The sequence below is a fragment of the Amia ocellicauda genome, chromosome 5 (genome assembly GCF_036373705.1).
Source record: "Amia ocellicauda isolate fAmiCal2 chromosome 5, fAmiCal2.hap1, whole genome shotgun sequence".
Taxonomy (NCBI): Eukaryota; Metazoa; Chordata; class Actinopteri; order Amiiformes; family Amiidae; genus Amia; species Amia ocellicauda.
Genome location: NC_089854.1, coordinates 18,640,057 through 18,660,257, shown reverse-complemented (window position 1 = coordinate 18,660,257; position 20,201 = coordinate 18,640,057). Strand labels below are relative to the sequence as shown.

Here is a 20,201-nt window from a genome sequence, read left to right as displayed (position 1 = left end):
GAGATTGTCTTGACCAGGACCACACCCCTAAATGCATTGAAGCAACTGCCATGTGATTGGTTGGTTAGATAATTGCATTAATGAGAAATTGAACAGGTGTTCCTAATAATCCTTTAGGTGAGTGTATATATATATATATATATATATATATATATATATATATATATATATATACACACACACTCACATTTTAAATCTGTTATACTAGACAACCTTTAAAAACAGTTTTAGAATTTTACTAGTTGTTGATTTTTAGTTCTGTATGAAAAATGACGGAAAAAATTCAATGCATTATAAAATATGCTATTCCTGTTTCTGAAACAATAGTTGATAAAAGTACAAATCTGTTTAACATTGTCTAATGCATATATAGACTCTAATGAAGGTAAACTTTAATTACTACACCTGTAAATACCCCTACGATTAAATGTATTGTTTGAGTTTGAGGGGGTGTACATTAATGAAATTGGGCTGATTCTGCCAGTTTTCTTTGTTAGTTTAACAAATAAAGAAAGCACTGTCTTAACTTTAGCCTTCAGTGTAATAACATGTGAATATGCCATAAATTCCCCAACTTGAAATAATGAATATAAATACTGTGAAAATAAATAAAAAGGTTTTATTCCATTAAAGAGATACTATTTGTATGTTTTTTATGTGAAATGACATCTCTTCTCCAGCTAGCATTGTGCATTATTATTATTATTATTATTATTATTATTATTATTATTATTATTATTATTATTATTATATTTCTTCCAGAATAATATGTAGATGTTTTGTTATATATGTTTATTCTCAAACTAGTTGTTGGAAAAGTAAATGGGGTTAATATAAAATTATATAGTTTGTGGTGTATTAACAAATAACAATACAATTAATTCAAATGCTTCAACACAATGTGTATAATTCACATATTATTCAAATTGACCACACTGTTAGTCATGCAGATAAATTGGTGTCCTCATTTTTTTTCTCCATATTTCAATGGAGCAGATGTAGAAGAGACAGATTAAATCCCCCAAATGATGTTTATGTGAAGAATTCCTCTTCTCTTTTTACCTCAGAGACTCTGGTTGAGTCGGTTTCCTTCATTTCCTCCCCCAATGTTGATTAATCCAAACTGAACTGACTGACACTTTAAACTGTATAGTTGCAAGAGTTTGTCATCCTAACCAGAAATCAGCATCTGAATAATCCAATACATATTTTACCCTATCTTTGAATGTATATGTCATCCTCCCCCCACACTTTCACTGTTCACCACCAGAGGTCATCGTCTCTAGAATATTAACCCTGACTCTCACATTCCTCAGCACAACCAGCAATCATGCAATTAACATTCCTCAGCACCATGTGCACTTCCACCTTCATCCCTCTGCCCCCATTGGCCCAACACTACACATCCCTGTCCCCTGCTTCCCTCTGTTCTGTAATTAAACCTCCTGTTCCCAGCATTCAATGCTAAGTCTTGATTGCTCCCTTGAGTAGTTTCTAAGTATTCCCCATTGCTTTTGATTGTCTCATTTTGGCCATCACTTCTTGGTTTGCCCTTTACTGACTTGTTTGCATGATTGCCTGACTTCCTGCCTGCTCCCTTTGACCATTCTTCTTGCCATGCCCTGTGGATTCTGTTTGCTGGCCCTTGACCCACACCTGTATGACTACTAGGTTCTACTCTTCTGCCCCTTGCCAGGTATTACAGTATACCTTTCACAATTGGTGCATTTATTGCCTATACTTTAAAGTTAAATACCCAAATATACTCCTTTGTATTATTTCATGTTCTTGGTTGTCTGTTCACTGTGCAGCATCCTGACTGATCTTGCAGTTGTTTTTGATATATAAAATCAGTAAAACCCAGATGGCCAGTATCTAACCACATTAACACCTATGGCCACATCCATCAATTTAGCCTTGGATCAATTCTGCCCTGACACCTGCTAGTTGTTTTTTTTTTGTTTTTTGTTTTTTCCTGCTGCTGTTGTCACACAATAGCTAGCCCTCCTGGCACAGACAATAATTAACACTACAGCTACAGCTGTTCAATACCTTGCAAAATTGACAGCATCTTCTAACACAATAATATGAATATCTCGAAAATGAGTGTAACACAGTGGGTCTAGGAAAGTGGAACTGAACAATACACCACGACACTGCTCAAGAGTCCTGACCCCCATCACATACAACATATCCGGGATGCTCTGGGAAGGCCAGTCAGAAGGAAACCACAGGGACAGGTTCTCTCAGTGAAACCTTTAAGGGGAGGAACAACACAGTATCCTTCTGGCTATCAAAAACATTTGCAGCATTCATTAAGGTAAAATATGGTCCCCATCATTTCCAATACCTTTTGAAAAACTGTCTTCTGTGTTTTGTCTATTATCCCCAGTACATATAGGTATGTATACTGTTGATCCTTTACCGTTAGGTCCATAAATATTAGGAAAGTGACACAATAGTCATCATTTTGGAACTGTATGCCACCACAATGGATTTGAAAGGAAACAATCAAGATGTGCTTTATGTGTAGACGTTCATCTTTAATTTGAGGGTAGTTACATCCAAATTGGGTGAACAGTGTAGGAATTACAACCATTTTTATATGTGGTCCTCCCAATTTTAGGGGCTCAAAAGCATTTGGACAAACTAACATAATCATGAATCAAATTGTAAGTTTCAATACTTAATTGCAAATCCTTTGCAGTCAATGACTGCCTGAAGTCTGGAACCCATAGACATCTCCAGAAGCTGGGTTTCTTCCCTGGTGATGCTCTGTCAGGCCTGCACTGCAGCTGTCTTTAGTTCCTGCTTGTTCTTGGGGCATTTTGCCTTCAGATTTGCCTTAGAAATAAATAAAAAAAACAGTCAGAGAGATAGCAAAAACATGATGTGTGGCCAAATCAACTATTTGGTTCATTCTTAAAAAGCGCACTGGTGAGCTCAGGAACACCGAAAACACCTGTAGTGGATGACAGTGTCAATGTTAATGAAACTGTGGTCCACATGACCAACACCATAACCTAAATGAGCAGAACAGTAAACATTTCTTCAAACAGCAAGTCATTTATGGTTGTTTTCACACAAAAGCAAATGCCGAGCACATTTGTGTGGAACAGTAAACACAACTCACTACACAAGACACAAAGATTAATTGGGTAAGTCTTGTCAAACATTTGTTCATAGTCAAGAACATATACTTCCACAAGTGTGAATCTCTACTGCACATGTACAAATCTTTATTGCACAATTGATCAATCAGCAATCAGTGCATAATCACATATATCAGTGAGTTGGTGTTGGTTTGACATAGAGCCAGTCAGAATACAAAGACAAAAGAGAGAAAGAGGGGCACCACAACCACAAGCCCATAGAGGAAGAGGGGTGTGTCTGAGTGGTGGCACTGCAGCTCAAAGGGGAAGACACAGAATAGATATTTCCAATGACATATATGTGCCACTATCATTGACCATGTAATAAACCATGGGCTTTCAATGCAAGAGGCTGGGCAGAGGGTGCAGCCCAATCTAAGGAGGTCAAATGTGGCATCAATAATTAAAGTATAAAGAAATGAGAATAGGTAAGTGACTATATATTTCACTGTATTATACTACTATACAATATATATGTAAGGAGTTTTTCCATCATCTTCCTTGACCATTTCATTATATCCATGTATAGCACAGAAAGACAACCCCGCTCTGGTGGCCAGGAAAGTGTCTTCAACACTGAACAGGAGGCTGCCATTGTAGATACAGTGGCTTCAAACAACTCAGTATGTTCGAGGGAAATCCAGACTACAAATATATAAGAATATCAAATATTTCAGAATGTACAGAGCATCAGTCTGGCAACTACTGACCAGGTCTTGAATCGACACCAACTTAAGATGAAACAAACAGACTTTGTAACAAATACAGAGATTTTTGCTTTTTTTATGTTTTTTTTTTGTTTTGTTTTTTGTCATAATCAGCTTGGTCGTAAGTATCTTCAGAGGACTTTTTTTATATTTACTGTAAAGTATTTCTAGCCTCATTTGATGTATTAAGAACATTATTGTAATTGAATATGGTAAAATATTTTGTCAAAGTAAACTCAGCCAAAAAAGAAACGTCCCTTTTTCAGGACACTGTATTTTAAAGATAATTTTGTGAAAATCCAAATAACTTTACAGATCTTTATTGTAAAGGGTTTAAACAATGTTCAATTAACCATAAACAATTAATGAACATGCACCTGTGGAACGGTCATTAAGACACTAACAGCTTACAGACGGTAGGCAATTAAGGTAACTGTTATAAAAACTTAGGACACTAAAGAGACCTTTCTACTGACTCTGAAAAACAGCAAGAAAAAGATGCCCAGGGTCCCTGCTCATCTGCGTGAACGTGCCTTAGGCATGCTGCAAGGAGGCATGAGGACTGCAGGGCAATAAATTACAATGTCCATACTATGAGACGCCTAAGACAGCACTACAGGGAGACAGGAAGGACAGCTGATCGTCCTCGCTGTGGCAGACCATGTGTAACAACACCTGCACAGGATCGGTACATCCGAATATCTGAACACCTGAGGATGTTTCTTTTTTGCTGAGTATATTTTTTGCTGTTGAGTGAAATTGCTTCTACTTTGGTCTTGATACGAGTCACTTGGAGAACATGAGTCCAGCTCATACTGGGGTGAAATGTCTACTGACAATTTACACTTTATCTTACAAACAAGCAGAAGACAGCACATATGGGATGACCATGTCATATTGATTATCATAATTAGTGTTTATTGTGCTATTGTGAAATAACTGATGTAAAGAACTTTTCATTAGATGACAAATTATACTGTTTTGATGAACTGATATGATTTTGTGTATTTCCTGTTTTGAGAGTCTGAGTGCATTTTGCAAAAGATTTGTGTCATTTTGGTCAAACGTGTTTCAGTTTGGGGCTTGTGTTAATTGTTTTGAAAAAGTGAATTCTGTTTGGAGAAGTGTGCTCAAGCAATCGAGAAAAACTGTACCCATATCCCAAGACTAATGAGCCTGCTGTAAAATGTTCCTAGTGTAACTGCCTCTCAGCTTTAGTTAAGTTTGTGACTATTTTTTTGGTTCCTACCTAAAATTAATAGGATATCGTAGAGGCGGAACTAATTAGCGCCATCCTTGTGTTCCGCACGTAATTAAAGGGGGCACAACATCTGAAGTGTAGAGCTAAAACATAGCATCGCAAGAGCTCTCCGAGCTAAGTAAATATTAAGAATATAAAGATATTTAAATGTATATTATCCGAGTAAAAGAAGACAAGGAAGAAGGCTTTTGAGATTTAGCCCCTCCTAAGTAGGAAGCAGCCTACGAGGTATGTTTCTTTTGTATCCAGTTGTCTGTGATATATTTCATGTGCATAGCTTGTGTTAACTAGTGTGTAACTATAACGGCACAAACTGTATTCAAGACATACATACATGCATTGTATTTATAATTTCCTTTTATTTTTTTTCTCTCTTTCAACCCAGTTCTCACGGGTTGACATGATATGTTGTTGAAATAAAACCCCGTTTTTTAACCAAGACCTCGTGCTTCGTGTTGACTACTGGAGGGAGCTACAGTGAGAACTCGTCTGCTCCGCATGAGGAGGCGAGGAAGACGGCATCGGAGAGCGCGAGTCGTGGTCGGGCCGAGACATCCGCACATGACAGCGCGAGAAGAGGCAGTGCCCACGGAAGAATCAGGTTTCATAACGCAAATGAAGCTGTAATTCAGAGACATTAAGCGTTCTGGGCAAGAGAATGAGACATTTCTTTGCATTTCCCATTAGTTAATGTTTTGTTTACTTACCTTTTCTCAAATTGAAGTGGATTGATATTGCTACTGTGTTGATATTGTGTCTACTGATGAGTAGGATGTGAATATTAAGAACTATTAGTACCGAGAGTAAAGCAGAATTGGTCATATTTAGACTTAAAAGTGAATGGTTATTACTTAATGTGGTATATGTACAAGTTTAACTAAGAGTTAATATTTTTGGTTTGTTTAATTTCATTTGTGGTAATTTAAGATTTAAATAAGGCCATATATAACTATAACAAGTTATCAGGCAAGAAGACCATAGCTCCATAGATCACAAAGTGAGTGTTACTAGTCTTTGAGTACAGTTAGTACAGTTTTTATTTTGGAAAAAGCAAGTTAATTTAGCTGCAGAGAGTAATTTTTCTCCAAAGTAGTGTCAGTAGCTGCAAGTAATTAAAGGCTGACTATTCACATATCAGAGATTAAAAACAACTACTCAATTGAGCTTAAGCTAAGTTAAACATAACTTAGATTATTGTGAACAAGGTAATTTACTCAACTAAAAAACAAGTTTAGATTTAAACCAAACTAAAGCAAAATGTCAGAGTTTGAGCTTTTCTTTGAGAGTGACAAAGAGGGTGCAGGTGAAGACGCGCAGCAGCATTGCGCAGACATGCAACCACAAGCTGCTGAAGGCACAGGAGATAACCACACTTCCTCACAAGAGCCACATAGAAGCCAAAGGGTCCGCAGGTTTACGGAAAAGGGCCAAGAACTGCACGATCAGCAAGTAAGAAGATTTGCACACCGTTTCAGTGTGAGCTACGAGAAGTGGAAAGCTATCGCTAAGGATGCCAAACAAGCGCTGAGTGGACAATGCTCAAACAACCTGCTGCGTGACCACATCACTAAGATAAGCAATGCCTCAGATAATCTGAACGTTGTTTATGAAGATTTAAGGCACATTGACATTCCCGACCAAGACACACGTCGCAGAGCAGACACCTGCGAAGCAGTAACAAGAACAATCATCCAGACTGCAAAGGCTCTTCTAGACACAAGAGGGGGTGAAGAACAAAGAGTGAAATCAATAGAGTCTGTAATTGAAGCTGCAGCCTCAGACAAAGTAAGCGTCAACTCTCACCGCACCAAGTCGTCTGCTCATTCTCAAACTAACTCAAGAATAACATCCCGTTCAAGCCAGTCTTCTGCAAGACGAGATGCTGCTGCTGAAGTTGCTGCCAATGAAGCCACTTTAAAAGTACTGCTAGAGCAAGAACGTCATATCAAAGAACTTGAAAGACTCGAAACTGAAGCAGCCAATTTACGAGCTAATCAAGAGGCTGAAAATGCAGAAAGACAAAGGGTGCTGGAAGCCAAGCGCAGAGAACTAGAAAGATTGGAGACAATCAAGAAGCTAGAGGCTGCTAAGGCGAGACAGCAAGTATATGAACAAAGTGAATGCTCAGATGAAGAAATATTTGGGCTGCTCCATCAATGTGTCCCTCCGAAGGAGAATGAGGAAGTCAAGCATGAAAGTAGCCTATTGCAGCATCGCTCCCCACCTCACTCTCTGACACAACCAAAAGTCCAAGAGTCCATCAGTGCGAGTCGTCTTCCCGTACCTGAACCAACAACGTTCAACGGCGACCCACTCAGATTTAATGACTGGAAAGTCTCCTTTCAGACACTTATTGACAGGAAAAACATACCAGCTGAAGAGAAAATATACTATCTGCGAAAGTATGTGGGTGGACCAGCCAAAAAGGCCATTGAAAGCTACTTCTTGCTAGGCACAGAGTCAGCTTATTGTGCAGCGTGGACCATCCTAGAAGAGAGATACGGCAATCCATTCCTTATCGCCAAGGCCTTCAGAGATAAGCTTGATACGTGGCCCAAAATAAACTCTAAGGGGAATGTGGAACTTCAAGAACTCGCTGACTTCCTTCGCAGCTGTGAGGCGGCCATGTCTCAGATCAGAGGTCTTGAAGTACTCAACGACTGCAACGAAAATCAGAAAATACTCTCTAAACTTCCAGACTGGCTGACCTCAAGATGGAATAGGAAGGTGATAGAAGTGGAAGAACAAAGTCACACGTTCCCAAGCTTTAGCCAGTTCGTCAAGTTTCTCACACGTGAAGCCAAAATCGCCTGTAACCCAATAACGTCCCTCCACGCTCTAAAACCAAGTGAAAATGAGAAGATCAAGGTTTCAAAGACAAGAGGTCATGGAGCAAAGGTATTGGCAACCAACTCAGACGAGAGCTGTTACCACAAGCTGTGTCTTCTGTGAGAAGGCAGGTCACAGTCTACACAAGTGTCGCAAATTTATGGATGAGACTATTTCAGAGCGAGTCAAGTTTGTTCAAGAGAAGAAATTGTGTTTCGGCTGTCTGAAGTTTGGCCATCGCTCGAAGGACTGTGAAAACAGAGAGATCTGCGATATGTGTGAAAAAAGACATCCAGCTTGCCTCCATGATAATCGCACCAAAGAAGAAAGGATGTCAACACGGCTTAGTGGAGCAGGGAACAGTGGCAAGTCAAGGGAAAGGAAAATAGAGCGGCCACAAGATAGGGCAGCAAGATCATCACGTGAGTCAACATCCAACAGAGTTTTACAGAATGTTAAAGACACTCATACATCCACAGTCATTCCAGTGTGGTTGTCAGTCACAAGTGAGCCAGATCGTGAAGTTCTTGTGTATGCACTCCTCGATACACAGAGCGACACGACATTCATCCTGGAAGAAACGGCAAAGACTCTTCACACAAAGAAGGAACCAGTTCAGCTAAAGCTCTCCACAATGGCTTCAAGAAACACAGTTGTGTCCTGTCGGAAACTGACTGGACTACAAGTGAGAGGATTCTACTCAGACAAGATAATTCCTCTGCCAGTGACCTACTCAAGAGAATTCATCCCTGCAAACAGAGATCATATTCCCACACCAGAGACTGCAAAGGCATGGCCTCATCTGGAACACATCGCAGACGAGATTGCTCCTCAACAAAGCTGCGACGTGGGCCTGCTAATCGGCTACAACTGTCCTCAAGCTCTTGTCCCAAGGCAAGTGGTGCCTGGTAAAGAAAATCAGCCCTTTGCTCAGAGAACAGACCTGGGCTGGAGCGTAGTTGGCTATGGCAACCCATGTCTTGACTATGGAGATGAAATTGGAGTAAGTCACCAGGTCATCGTGAGGCAAGTGATGCCTGGTCTTCAGTCCTCTTCAAACCTCACAAGCGAAGTTCACTATGTCTGTAGAACTCAAGTCAAAGAGGTAGTCTCACCTGCAGATGTCATCAAGGTGCTGGAATCGGACTTTGTCGAAAGGTCTTTGGAGGACAGTCACATCTCTCAAGAGGATCTCCGATTCCTGTCAAAGATGGAAAGAGGCATCAGGCTCAAGGACAATGGTCATTATGAGATGCCACTGCCATTCAAGAATGAAAGACCCAACTTACCAGATAACATGGTGTGCGCCATCCACCGTCTCAGATGCCTAGAACGGAAGCTGAAAAGACAGTACTACAAAGACTACAAGACCTTCATGGATGAGATCATAACACGTGGAGATGCAGAAAGGGTCCCAGAAGAAGACCTCAATAAAGCTCCAGCATGGTACATCCCACACCATGGGGTGTATCATCCCCAAAAGCCTGGGAAGATACGTGTTGTCTTCGATTGTTCGGCGAGATTTCAAGAGACATCCTTAAACGACCATCTCCTGACCGGTCCAGAGCTGACAAACACCTTGGTGGGAGTTCTGTGTCGTTTCCGGAAAGGTCCAGTGGCAATCATGTGTGACATTGAACGCATGTTCCACCAGTTCCACGTTAAAGCAGAAGACCAAGATTACCTAAGATTCCTGTGGTGGGAGAATGGAAATCTTGAAGCCAAACCATCCATCTACCGGATGAAGGTCCACTTGTTTGGCGCTGCTTCATCACCTGGCTGCGCTAACTATGGACTCAAGCACCTCGCAGCCGAAGGACACGGACACTTCAGTGAAGCCACCATCAAGTTCATTCAGAAGAACTTTTACGTTGATGACGGCTTGTCAAGCTTAGCGTCTGAAAGCCAAGCTATTCAGTTAGTGAAGGAGGCAAGAGAGCTCTGCAACAAAGGCAAACTCAGGCTGCACAAGTTCATTTCCAACAGCAAGAAAGTCCTAGCCTCAATCCCCAAAGAAGAATGTGCAAAAGCCGCCCAAGACCTGGACATGGCCCTGGGAGAGCTACACGTGGAAAGAGCACTTGGCATACAGTGGTGCGTGGCTTCTGACGAGTTCCAGTTCAGAGTGATTGTGAAAGAAAATCCACTTACCCGAAGAGGAGTTTTATCCACTGTCGCTTCAGTATACGATCCACTCGGATTTGTGGCACCGTTCATCCTGGTGGGAAAACAGATTCTGCAGCAGATGTGTCATAACAAGCTCAGTTGGGATGACATCTTACCTGATGATCTTCGACCCCTGTGGGAGTTTTGGCTCCAAGACCTGCAAAACCTGGCTGGTGTAAAGATTCAGAGATGCTACATTCCATTAAACTTTAAGGTTCAGAGCTACGAGCTCCATCATTTCTCTGATGCCAGCGTGTCAGGTTATGGCGAGTGTTCGTACCTCAGAGCAGTCAGTGCATCAGGTGAAGTCCACTGCTCTTTGGTAATGGGGAAGTCAAGAGTAGCCCCTGCTAAGGTTACCACCATACCAAGACTTGAGCTGTCAGCAGCAGTCGTAGCCGTCCGCACCAGTGACATGCTCAAAAGGGAACTGGAGATAGATTGCCTACAAGAATTCTTCTGGACCGATTCAAAGGTTGTCCTCGGATACATCAGTAACGAGGCCAGGAGATTTCATGTGTTCGTGGCAAACCGTGTGGAACGCATCAAGCAAAGTACGGAGTCTGCGCAATGGAGGTATGTGGCTTCCGAAGAGAATCCAGCAGATCATGCCTCAAGAGGTCTTGCAGCAAAACAACTTGTAGCTTCCAACTGGTTCACGGGTCCAAGCTTTCTTTGGCAGAAAGAGCTGACCAGCGAAGTAGTCAAGGTGGGAGAGATTGCAAGTAGTGATCCAGAGATCAAGAAGGCCCAGGCTCATGACACCCTGGCAAAGGAAATAAGGTCACTGTTAGATTGTCTACGAAAGTTCTCTGACTGGTCAAGAATGGTGAAAGCTATAGCCAGACTAAAGCGGCATGCAAGGGAAGCGAAAGGCCTCAGGCCAAGGTCCTGGGAAAGCACCAGTTTAGAGGAAAGGAGAGATGCAGAGCTCAGCATAATCAAGATGGTCCAACAAGCAACCCTCTCTCAAGAAATACAGGGCATCCAGTGTCATAAGAACTCACAAATCAAAGACAAGGCCAACAAGTTACACAAGTTGGGTCCATTCCTGGATGACCAAGGTATCCTCAGAGTCGGAGGCCGCTTAACTCATGCTGCTCTTCATCCACATGTGAAGCATCCAGCTGTTCTCCCTAGAGACAGTCACGTGTCGGCATTACTCGTCAAGCACTATCACGAGAGAGTGCACCATCAGGGACGGGGAATGACCATAAATGAGATCCGATCCAATGGTATATGGATCCTGGGATGCAGCAGGGCAGTGTCATTCCATATTTACAAATGCACAACGTGCAGGAAGTTCAGAAGATGCACAGAACAACAAAGGATGGCAAATCTCCCGGAAGATCGAATGGAAACAACCCCTCCATTTACTTACTGCGGGATGGACTGCTTCGGGCCATTCCACATCAAGGAAGGAAGAAAAGAGTTAAAGCGTTATGGACTCTTACTTACCTGCATGTGTTCCAGAGCAGTGCATATTGAAATGCTCGACGACTTGACCACAGATGCCTTCATTAACGCTCTGCGTTCATGCATCGCTATTCGTGGAACAGTACGGCAAATAAGGTGTGATCAAGGGACAAACTTTGTTGGTGCCAGGCGTGAGTTCATTCAAGCATTAAAGGAGATGGATCAAGAGGAACTCAAGAACTGAGATGTGAGTTCATCATGAACACCCCAGCTTCAAGTCATATGGGTGGCGTCTGGGAAAGACAAATTCGCACTATCAGAAGTGTCTTGACGTCCATTCTAGAACAGTCAGCCAGACAACTTGACTGCTCCTCACTACGAACGTTCCTATATGAAGTTATGGCGGTTGTAAATAGCAGACCTCTGACCACTGATCATCTGAACGATCCATCCTGTCCAGAGCCCTTGACACCAAATCACATCCTGACCATGAAATCCACCATCATCTCTCCACCTCCTGGAAAGTTCGTCAGGGAAGATCTGTACCTCCGTAAAAGATGGCGCAGAGTTCAACTCTTAGCCAACAACTTTTGGACACGGTGGAAAAAGGAATACCTCCTCAATCTCCAACAGAGACAGAAGAGGACCAAAGACCGCAGAAACGCTAAGGTCAATGATATTGTCATTTTGCAAGATGATGCTACACCACGAAACCAGTGGAAGTTAGCAAAGGTTATTGAAGTGTACCCAGGAAAGGACGGAAGAGTGAGAAGGCTCAAGTTGCTTATCGGCGATTCAACTCTGGATGGAAGAGGAAAGCGCATCTCTAAACCTGTTCATTTGGAGAGGCCCATCCATAAGACAGTTACATTGTTGGAAGCAGACTGAAGACTCCAGCATCCTCTAGTCACTCTTTCAACTAGTTCTTAAGTTAAGATAATAAGTAAATAGTTAGTACTTTGAAATTAATATTATGTGCAGTTTATATGCAGTATGTGTGTCTCCAAGCTGTTCTGAGAAATCACTTGTGATTTGGTGGGAGTGTAACTGCCTCTCAGCTTTAGTTAAGTTTGTGACTATTTTTTTGGTTCCTACCTAAAATTAATAGGATATCGTAGAGGCGGAACTAATTAGCGCCATCCTTGTGTTCCGCACGTAATTAAAGGGGGCACAACATCTGAAGTGTAGAGCTAAAACATAGCATCGCAAGAGCTCTCCGAGCTAAGTAAATATTAAGAATATAAAGATATCTAAATGTATATTATCCGAGTAAAAGAAGACAAGGAAGAAGGCTTTTGAGATTTAGCCCCTCCTAAGTAGGAAGCAGCCTACGAGGTATGTTTCTTTTGTATCCAGTTGTCTGTGATATATTTCATGTGCATAGCTTGTGTTAACTAGTGTGTAACTATAACGGCACAAACTGTATTCAAGACATACATACATGCATTGTATTTATAATTTCCTTTTATTTTTTTTCTCTCTTTCAACCCAGTTCTCACGGGTTGACATGATATGTTGTTGAAATAAAACCCCGTTTTTTAACCAAGACCTCGTGCTTCGTGTTGACTACTGGAGGGAGCTACACCTAGTAATTTCAAATCCTTTAAATGTTATTCAAAGGCCATAACCTTCTCAACAAAAATCAGAAATGATCAATAAAAAATTGTAAAATCTTTTACAAGTGTCCCTGTGGAATAGATATACTAGAATTTGGGGTCCTTGGCATGCTACACAATCAACACTACTGGTTTCTTCCATCCCAATCTGGCAGTAGCCACTTTTTAAATCCAGAACTGTAAACTACCACCATCCTTAATATGACACTTCTTTCTGATGAGCACTATTGGGAATGCACAAGGAAGGATTCCTTAATGACCCCTGCATCCATCAGCTCATATAAATGCTGCCTCAAGTCATTAAACTCAGAGGAAGCCACATGCCAAGTATGCTCTTTGAAAGGCTATCATCCAGCAGCTTGATCTCGTGTCTTACACCAGAAACATAATTTAATTTGTGTTTGGAGAAGGCAGGATTTAACTCTTCATTCAATGTCTTGACAATGTGGTCCATATATCCTGAGGGAATTGGGAACTGTGGGCTGTAAGACTCCAATACACTATGCTGTAAACAACACTTTTACAAGCAAAATAGTGTGCTTACATTCGACTCGAACATTGTATAAAGGAGACACTTCTTCACACAGAGAGTCGTCACAATCTGCAATAAACTCCCCAATGATGTGGTTGAAGCTGAAAATTTGGGAACATTTAAAAATAGACTGGATAGGATCCTTGGATCACTTAGTTATTAATGGACACATATGATGGGTCAAATGGCCTCCTCTTGTTTGTAAACTTTCTTATGTATCTTACGTTCTTAAGATGATCAGTTTCATTCTTACTGAGAACACTAGATGTTTTGAGCTAATTATGAACAGAAAGTATCTGACTGAACACAGGCAGGCCTCAAGGTGAACAGGGGTCTATGAAGGGTCATTAGTGCCAAGCATGATTTCATGCTTCCTGCCTGTGAGTATACACAGAATGTTCCTATTCTGATATGAAGACCTTGTGGCAGGCCATGCAGCAAGGTGTTTTAAGGTGGATACAGATCTTCCAAAGGCAGCAAAGTGTCCACAGAAAAATAGCAATTATTGGTTGATTGTATTAAAAACAAAAAACAAAAACAGGAACAAACTGAGATATATATCAATAAACTTGGAACAAAGGAAAATAAACAAAAACAAAAAAATCCTTTAAACAGGATTAATGTTGGGGCAGCAGCACTCAGCCAGCTCCCTCAACAGCTGTCTCTACTGAACCCATTCAGCCTTCAGCCAGGACATAGCATTTAAGGCTACTATGCTTTAGTTTACCTATTTTTATAGTTAACACTCAAATCATTACAAGTGAAACAAAGGGATGGGCCTCGCTCCATCACAGACCTGCATTAGGATCATGAACATGAAGAACCTCATTCCTTTATAGTGGTTGTCATGGAAACCCACAATTCTCTTCACACAAAATGCTGGATAGACCGGCTGTACGGTTAATTTTAATTTTACTTGACCTTGAACATTGTAAACTTAATTCACATAATTAAATACTGTGACGCCATGTGGGGCAGACACTGCATCTGGGCAGGGTCTCTTGTGGAAAAAGCAACTCAGACACAGGGGAGTAGGGTGACTAATGTTCCATTGAATGTTTTGGCCCACTAAAACAATGCTGCAATGTTTTTTTTTTTTTTTTTTTAATAAATGCAATTACAGATAAAGGAGTTGGAAAAGTTGATCTAAAACAGATATTCCATCTACCAATATATCCCTTTAATTTGATACATGTACCTTGTCTGATAATTAAGCAGTTATTTTTAGTAATATAGGAGTATTACTTTGAATAGAATCAAAGACAATTGCATACTCTTGGGAAAAGTGGTATTCAATATCTATTTAGACAAACTGTGTATGTATATAATTGGCCTCCTGGATTAATTAACTTAATTAAATGAGTATCATTTTGTTATAAAAACATTGTGCTAAAAACGTTTTGTGAAATGCTTCTGCAGGGCAAAAATATGTTTGTACAGATTTGATCAACAGGTTAAAGCCTGTGCTAATTTGATTGAAACCAATATTTACCAAATATTGTTTTGACAATGTTACAAAGAGTTGATGCTGCCTTCTTGTTATTAAACAATGTGGAATAAAGTTACATATACTACAGGGATTTTTTTTAAATACAAATTTATTCCATGAATTTCAATATTTTATTAAATAGTTTAATGTCCAATATATTCAGTCCCCGTTCTGTGAAATTAATGGTAATAACACCTTTTCTAATTTTGTAGCTATTTCTCCAGATAAACTTCTAAAGGGTTTTTATCAAATTCTGGACCTCCATTTTTTTGTTATGCTTTAATTAACACTTCATCAATGTTAAATACAGAGAGAGTGAGAGAGCCATGAAATATTTTATTTTGTACATTTCCATTTAGTTTTATTACAAATTCATGAATTACATAAATGGCTACATTTTATTTCAATGTATTTTGTAATTGTGAAAGAACTTGTATGTGTGTGTATATATATATATATATATATATATATATATATATATATATATATATATATTATACGTCAATAAAAAAAGACTATCCAGCATTTTGTGCGAAGAAAATTGTGGGCCTTATTCAGTTTTCCATGTTTCCAATTGTTGGAATGCACTGCAATGAAAGTGGTCGCTGCAGATTGCTGATTGCTTCCCTTTGGTCAACTAGGTACTGTTTACTTGCACAAAGAAACTCCACTGAGGATTAATCTTCTCTGTTGCTGGAAAGCAGATAATAAGTCAGTCTTTTTTTCAACTTTTGGAAGACACTAGTTTAAACATTCTAACTTCTAGGGCTGATATTAACACTGTTTAACACAGATTACAAAATTCAATGATCATCCCATACAAAAAAAAATATTTTCCCTTGCTATGTGTGTGACTGTGTTGCCTGGTTTGCTGTTGTGAAGATCCATCATGACCTTTGAGGCAAAAAAAAAAGTTATTAATAAAACCTTGGAGAATGGGGTATAGGATATTAAATAATCAGAGTATCAGATCATTCCATATGATGTGGATGACAAAAAGACAAAACCTCCACTGATTTTGCGCACACAGGTTTTTTTTATTTAGTCATTGATTTAGCAGACACAGTTGGATTTACAAACATTTACATACATTGTCTTGCATACACAACCTTAGCATATCATTATAAAAAAATCAATACATTACTGTGTGAAATGTTAGAATGGAGTATACTCCCAATCCTCAGATCAAATGGTACCCTTGGATTTTTGTCCGTTTTCCATTTATTGTAGCCTTGACTCTTACAAATATCCATTATAAGTTTAATTGTGTGCCAATTACTGTGGTGCACAACAGGTAAATGTACTGTCAGGTGAATAGTACACTGTGTAGCAGCAGTGACCTGCTATAACTGTGACATCTTTTTAAGAAACCAGTATGCTCTACGAACACAATGAACTTCAACAGACATACAAAAGTACATTCAAATTCACAGTGAACTGTACAAGTTTAATATAGATCTAGACAACTCAGTATTGTCCCAAATATATTGTGTAAACTTGAACAGCTAGGTTACAACACTCTAGCTCTGAACCCTACGGACGGGTAACAAATCGAATGAAAAACCTGAATAAATGAGTGGAGGAACATAACGAATGCAGATGCCTCCAAACAGGTGTATTGCATGATACAATTAAGCAATTAACATCCTATCATGCTCTTTGGCATGTATAAAAATGCTGAGCAGGACCAGTTGACCTCGAATTTGGATCAAGATGGCAAGAGGAAAGGATCTAAGTGACTTTGAAAGAGGGGGGGCTGTCATTATTTTGGGCATGAATGGCAGGAGCTTCAGTCACAAAGACGCTCAACTGGTTAGTGTTTATATCTATGGACACATAGATAGTATATATACACATAGTGTATATATCTAAGACACAGGAAATACTGGGAAAACATGGAAAGCGGTCAGGTTTCATGAAAACATCTTTATGTAATAAGAGCAACTGTCATAAGCCCTGGGCAAGTACAGGTTAACACAATACAAGAAAACAAATACACATTAATTTTCTTTACACTTGGAAAATACATTTATATTTTGAGCCTGAATCCAAGATGTGATTAACCATCTTTACAAAAAAATACTTTTTTTAGTTTTGGTTTCAAAGTGTTCAAAGTGGCACTTGGCAGCTACTACTGGCTTCCAGCTATTCTTCTAACCTCCAATTTTATGGCAATTCAACATTGATTTATTTATTTGAAATGTAAGCCTATTTGTTAGTTAGAAAAATATGCTTATGCTTGGCCTGCTGTGACTAGGTTTAAAACTGAGACAGAACATAATATTTACACTGGGTACATAAATATCAACAGCCTCTCTGACTGTCGCTTCCTGTTACAGTTTTTCACAATCGCTAACACACTAAAACTGATTCTATGAAAAATATACACAAAACCATTATGCAAAGTTCCAGAAGGAAGACCATTTACACCAATCCATAAGCAATATTCACCTGCCATTCCATATACCAAACTCAAATCAGCACAATTCTCAACACACTGTTATCCAGGAGTAAGCAATAACAAGTATAATTAGTCAACAAGCAATCATGATGTTGGTATGAATAAAAAAGGACCACAGGTAAACGCATCTGTGTTTTGGAAGACCATCAAAGAGAGGTGAGGGAAAGTGAGAATGAGAGGAGGTGGACAAGGGAGAGGAAGAGTTAGAGGAACAATTATCTCTAATGAGTTTCGTGCTACTCCACTTGACCATGTTCTTGTACAATGAGGGAAGCTGGGTGAGTACAGCCAAACCTGAGCTGTTTGACTGTTGTATCAATTGTCTGGCTTTCAGAATTGAAAATTAGTTTCTAACTGCTTTGCTGATTAACTTGTTATCTCGCCTATACTCTGAATCTGTATGCATTAGCACAAGCAGGACAGCACACAAATATAAAATATGAAAAATATGATCTGCAAATTGTTCTAAATTAATTACAAATATAAAACAGAAAATAACTTAATGCGTAATTAATCACCCCCTTCAGTCAATATTTGGTGGAGGCACCTTTAGCAGCAATTAAATCCTTGAATCTATGCGGCTAGTGTCTACCAGCTTTGCACATCTGGACACTTATTACCCATTCTTTGCAAAATTGCTCAAGCTCCATCAAGTTGGATGGGGAACTTTGGTGAACAGCAATGTTCAACTCTTTCCACATATTTTCAATTGGATTGAGGTCTGGGCTTTGACTGGGCAACTCCAGGACATTGACCTTTATGTTTTTAAGCCACTCCAGTGTGGCTTTGGCTGTATGTTTGGGGTCATTGTCCTGCTGGAAGATTAATCTTCTCCCAAGTCCCAGGTCTTGCAGACTTCAGCAGGTTTTCTTCCAGGATTTCTCTATACTTTGCTGCATCCATTTTGCTCTCTATCTTTACAAGGTTTCCAGGCCCTGACAGCATCTCCATAGCATGATGGTGCCACCACCTTGCTTCGTGGTAGGGATGTTCTCAGGATGATGAGCGGTGTTAGGCTTGCGCCAAAAAAAAAAAAGCTATATTTTAGTCTCATCAGACCATAGAATCTTCCTCCACTTGGTTTCAGAGTCTCCCACATGCCTTCTGGCAAACTCTAGCCCAGATTTGATGTGAGTTTTGCCACTCTCCGATAAAGGGCACTTTTGTGAAGCACCACAGCTGAATCAGGTGTGTCACAGCAAAGTAGGTGATTACTTATGCATTCAATTATTTTCTGTTTTGTATTTGTAATTCATTTACATTTATATTTTTCACTTGACATTATGGACATTTTCTGTGTTGATCAGTGGCAAAAACTACTGATTAAATCCATTCTGATTTCATGTTGTAACACAATGACATGTAGAAGTCCAAGGGGGGAGAATACGTTTGAGAGCCACTGTAGAAAGTACTCCAGCTTGATGCCAGTGACACTTTACATGAGTTCATCTTTGAGAATGAGGCAAGGTTTAACCTCACAAAGTGAATACGAACAGGTCTCAACATTATTGGCTACCATGCTCTTGGGGATGCCCTGGGCAATATTACACTTTGTGCCACCATCAGCAACCATGGGATCCTTCACTGCTATACTACTCTTGGCCAATACTACACCGGCCATGGAAAGAGAGAAGTGCGGGCAGAGCAGCCCAGTTTCCACCATGCTATTCTGGTCCGTAACAGGTTCATCAATAATCCAAGATTCACAAATCTGTTCCTCCCACCATACTCCCCTTTCCTCAATCCCATAGAAGAGTTTTTCTCAGCATGGCGGTGGAAGGCCTACAGCAGAAATCCCTTTATACAGGAAAACCTTCACCAAGTCATGGAGGAAGCTTTTGGGAAAATTGCTGTGTAGTCCTGTCAGGAATGGGTAAGGCATATTAGGGCATATTTCCCCCACTGCCTGGCTGGAGAAAACATAGCCTGACCCAGGACAGAGACAGAATGCTGCCAATGATCCAAAATACATTATTTTTATTACCAGTGTAAAAATGCCCTAACGTTCTTCCTTGTTTTCTTGGGCTATTTTTGTTTCTTCAAATTACTTTTCGGTAAATTTCAAGTGTTGGTGAATTACAGAGCAAAAGAAAACCCAAAAATGAACTGTATTTGTGTATTTTCGGTACATTTCAGCATACTCTCGGACATCATTTATAGTCCATAGTAGAATGTAATGAGCAAAATGTATAGGGGAAATTCTGGAACACCTTATGGTTATTGATTCATTAACAACTTTTTATAATAGTGTTTTCAATTCTTCTCACCAGTGCGCAATAGCTGTGCAGTAGTGTCATTGTATTTCATGTTTTTGTGTGGCATCTCAGGGTAATGTTTCATTTATATGACAGATAATGTGGTTCTGAGTAGGTTTCATTTTGTATGAGAAGTCTAGGGTTTGGTCAATATGGTGCAAGTTTTGAGAAGTGTGTTTATAGTTTTGAGAAAATTAAAAGCCCTGGAATAGAGAACAGTGAGTGTGATTGCACATACTCCCAACCACCCCTCCCACCCACTTATAAAAGAGTCAGGACAAACACACCCCTTACAAAAGACAGCCAGGACACCCATC

The 20,201-nt window shown here is 39.9% G+C and overlaps 1 protein-coding gene across 1 annotated transcript; it reads left to right on the top strand.

Moving 5' to 3' along the window:
• The first annotated feature begins 5,058 nt into the window (after nt 1-5,058).
• On the top strand, nt 5,059-12,983 carry LOC136749641 (uncharacterized). The gene is made up of 2 exons (XM_066704112.1): nt 5,059-5,348; nt 5,506-12,983. The coding sequence occupies exon 2, from the start codon at nt 7,975-7,977 to the stop codon at nt 11,773-11,775; it is 3,801 nt and encodes a 1,266-aa protein (XP_066560209.1). The 5' UTR covers nt 5,059-5,348; nt 5,506-7,974; the 3' UTR covers nt 11,776-12,983.
• Nucleotides 12,984-20,201: the final 7,218 nt, after the last annotated feature.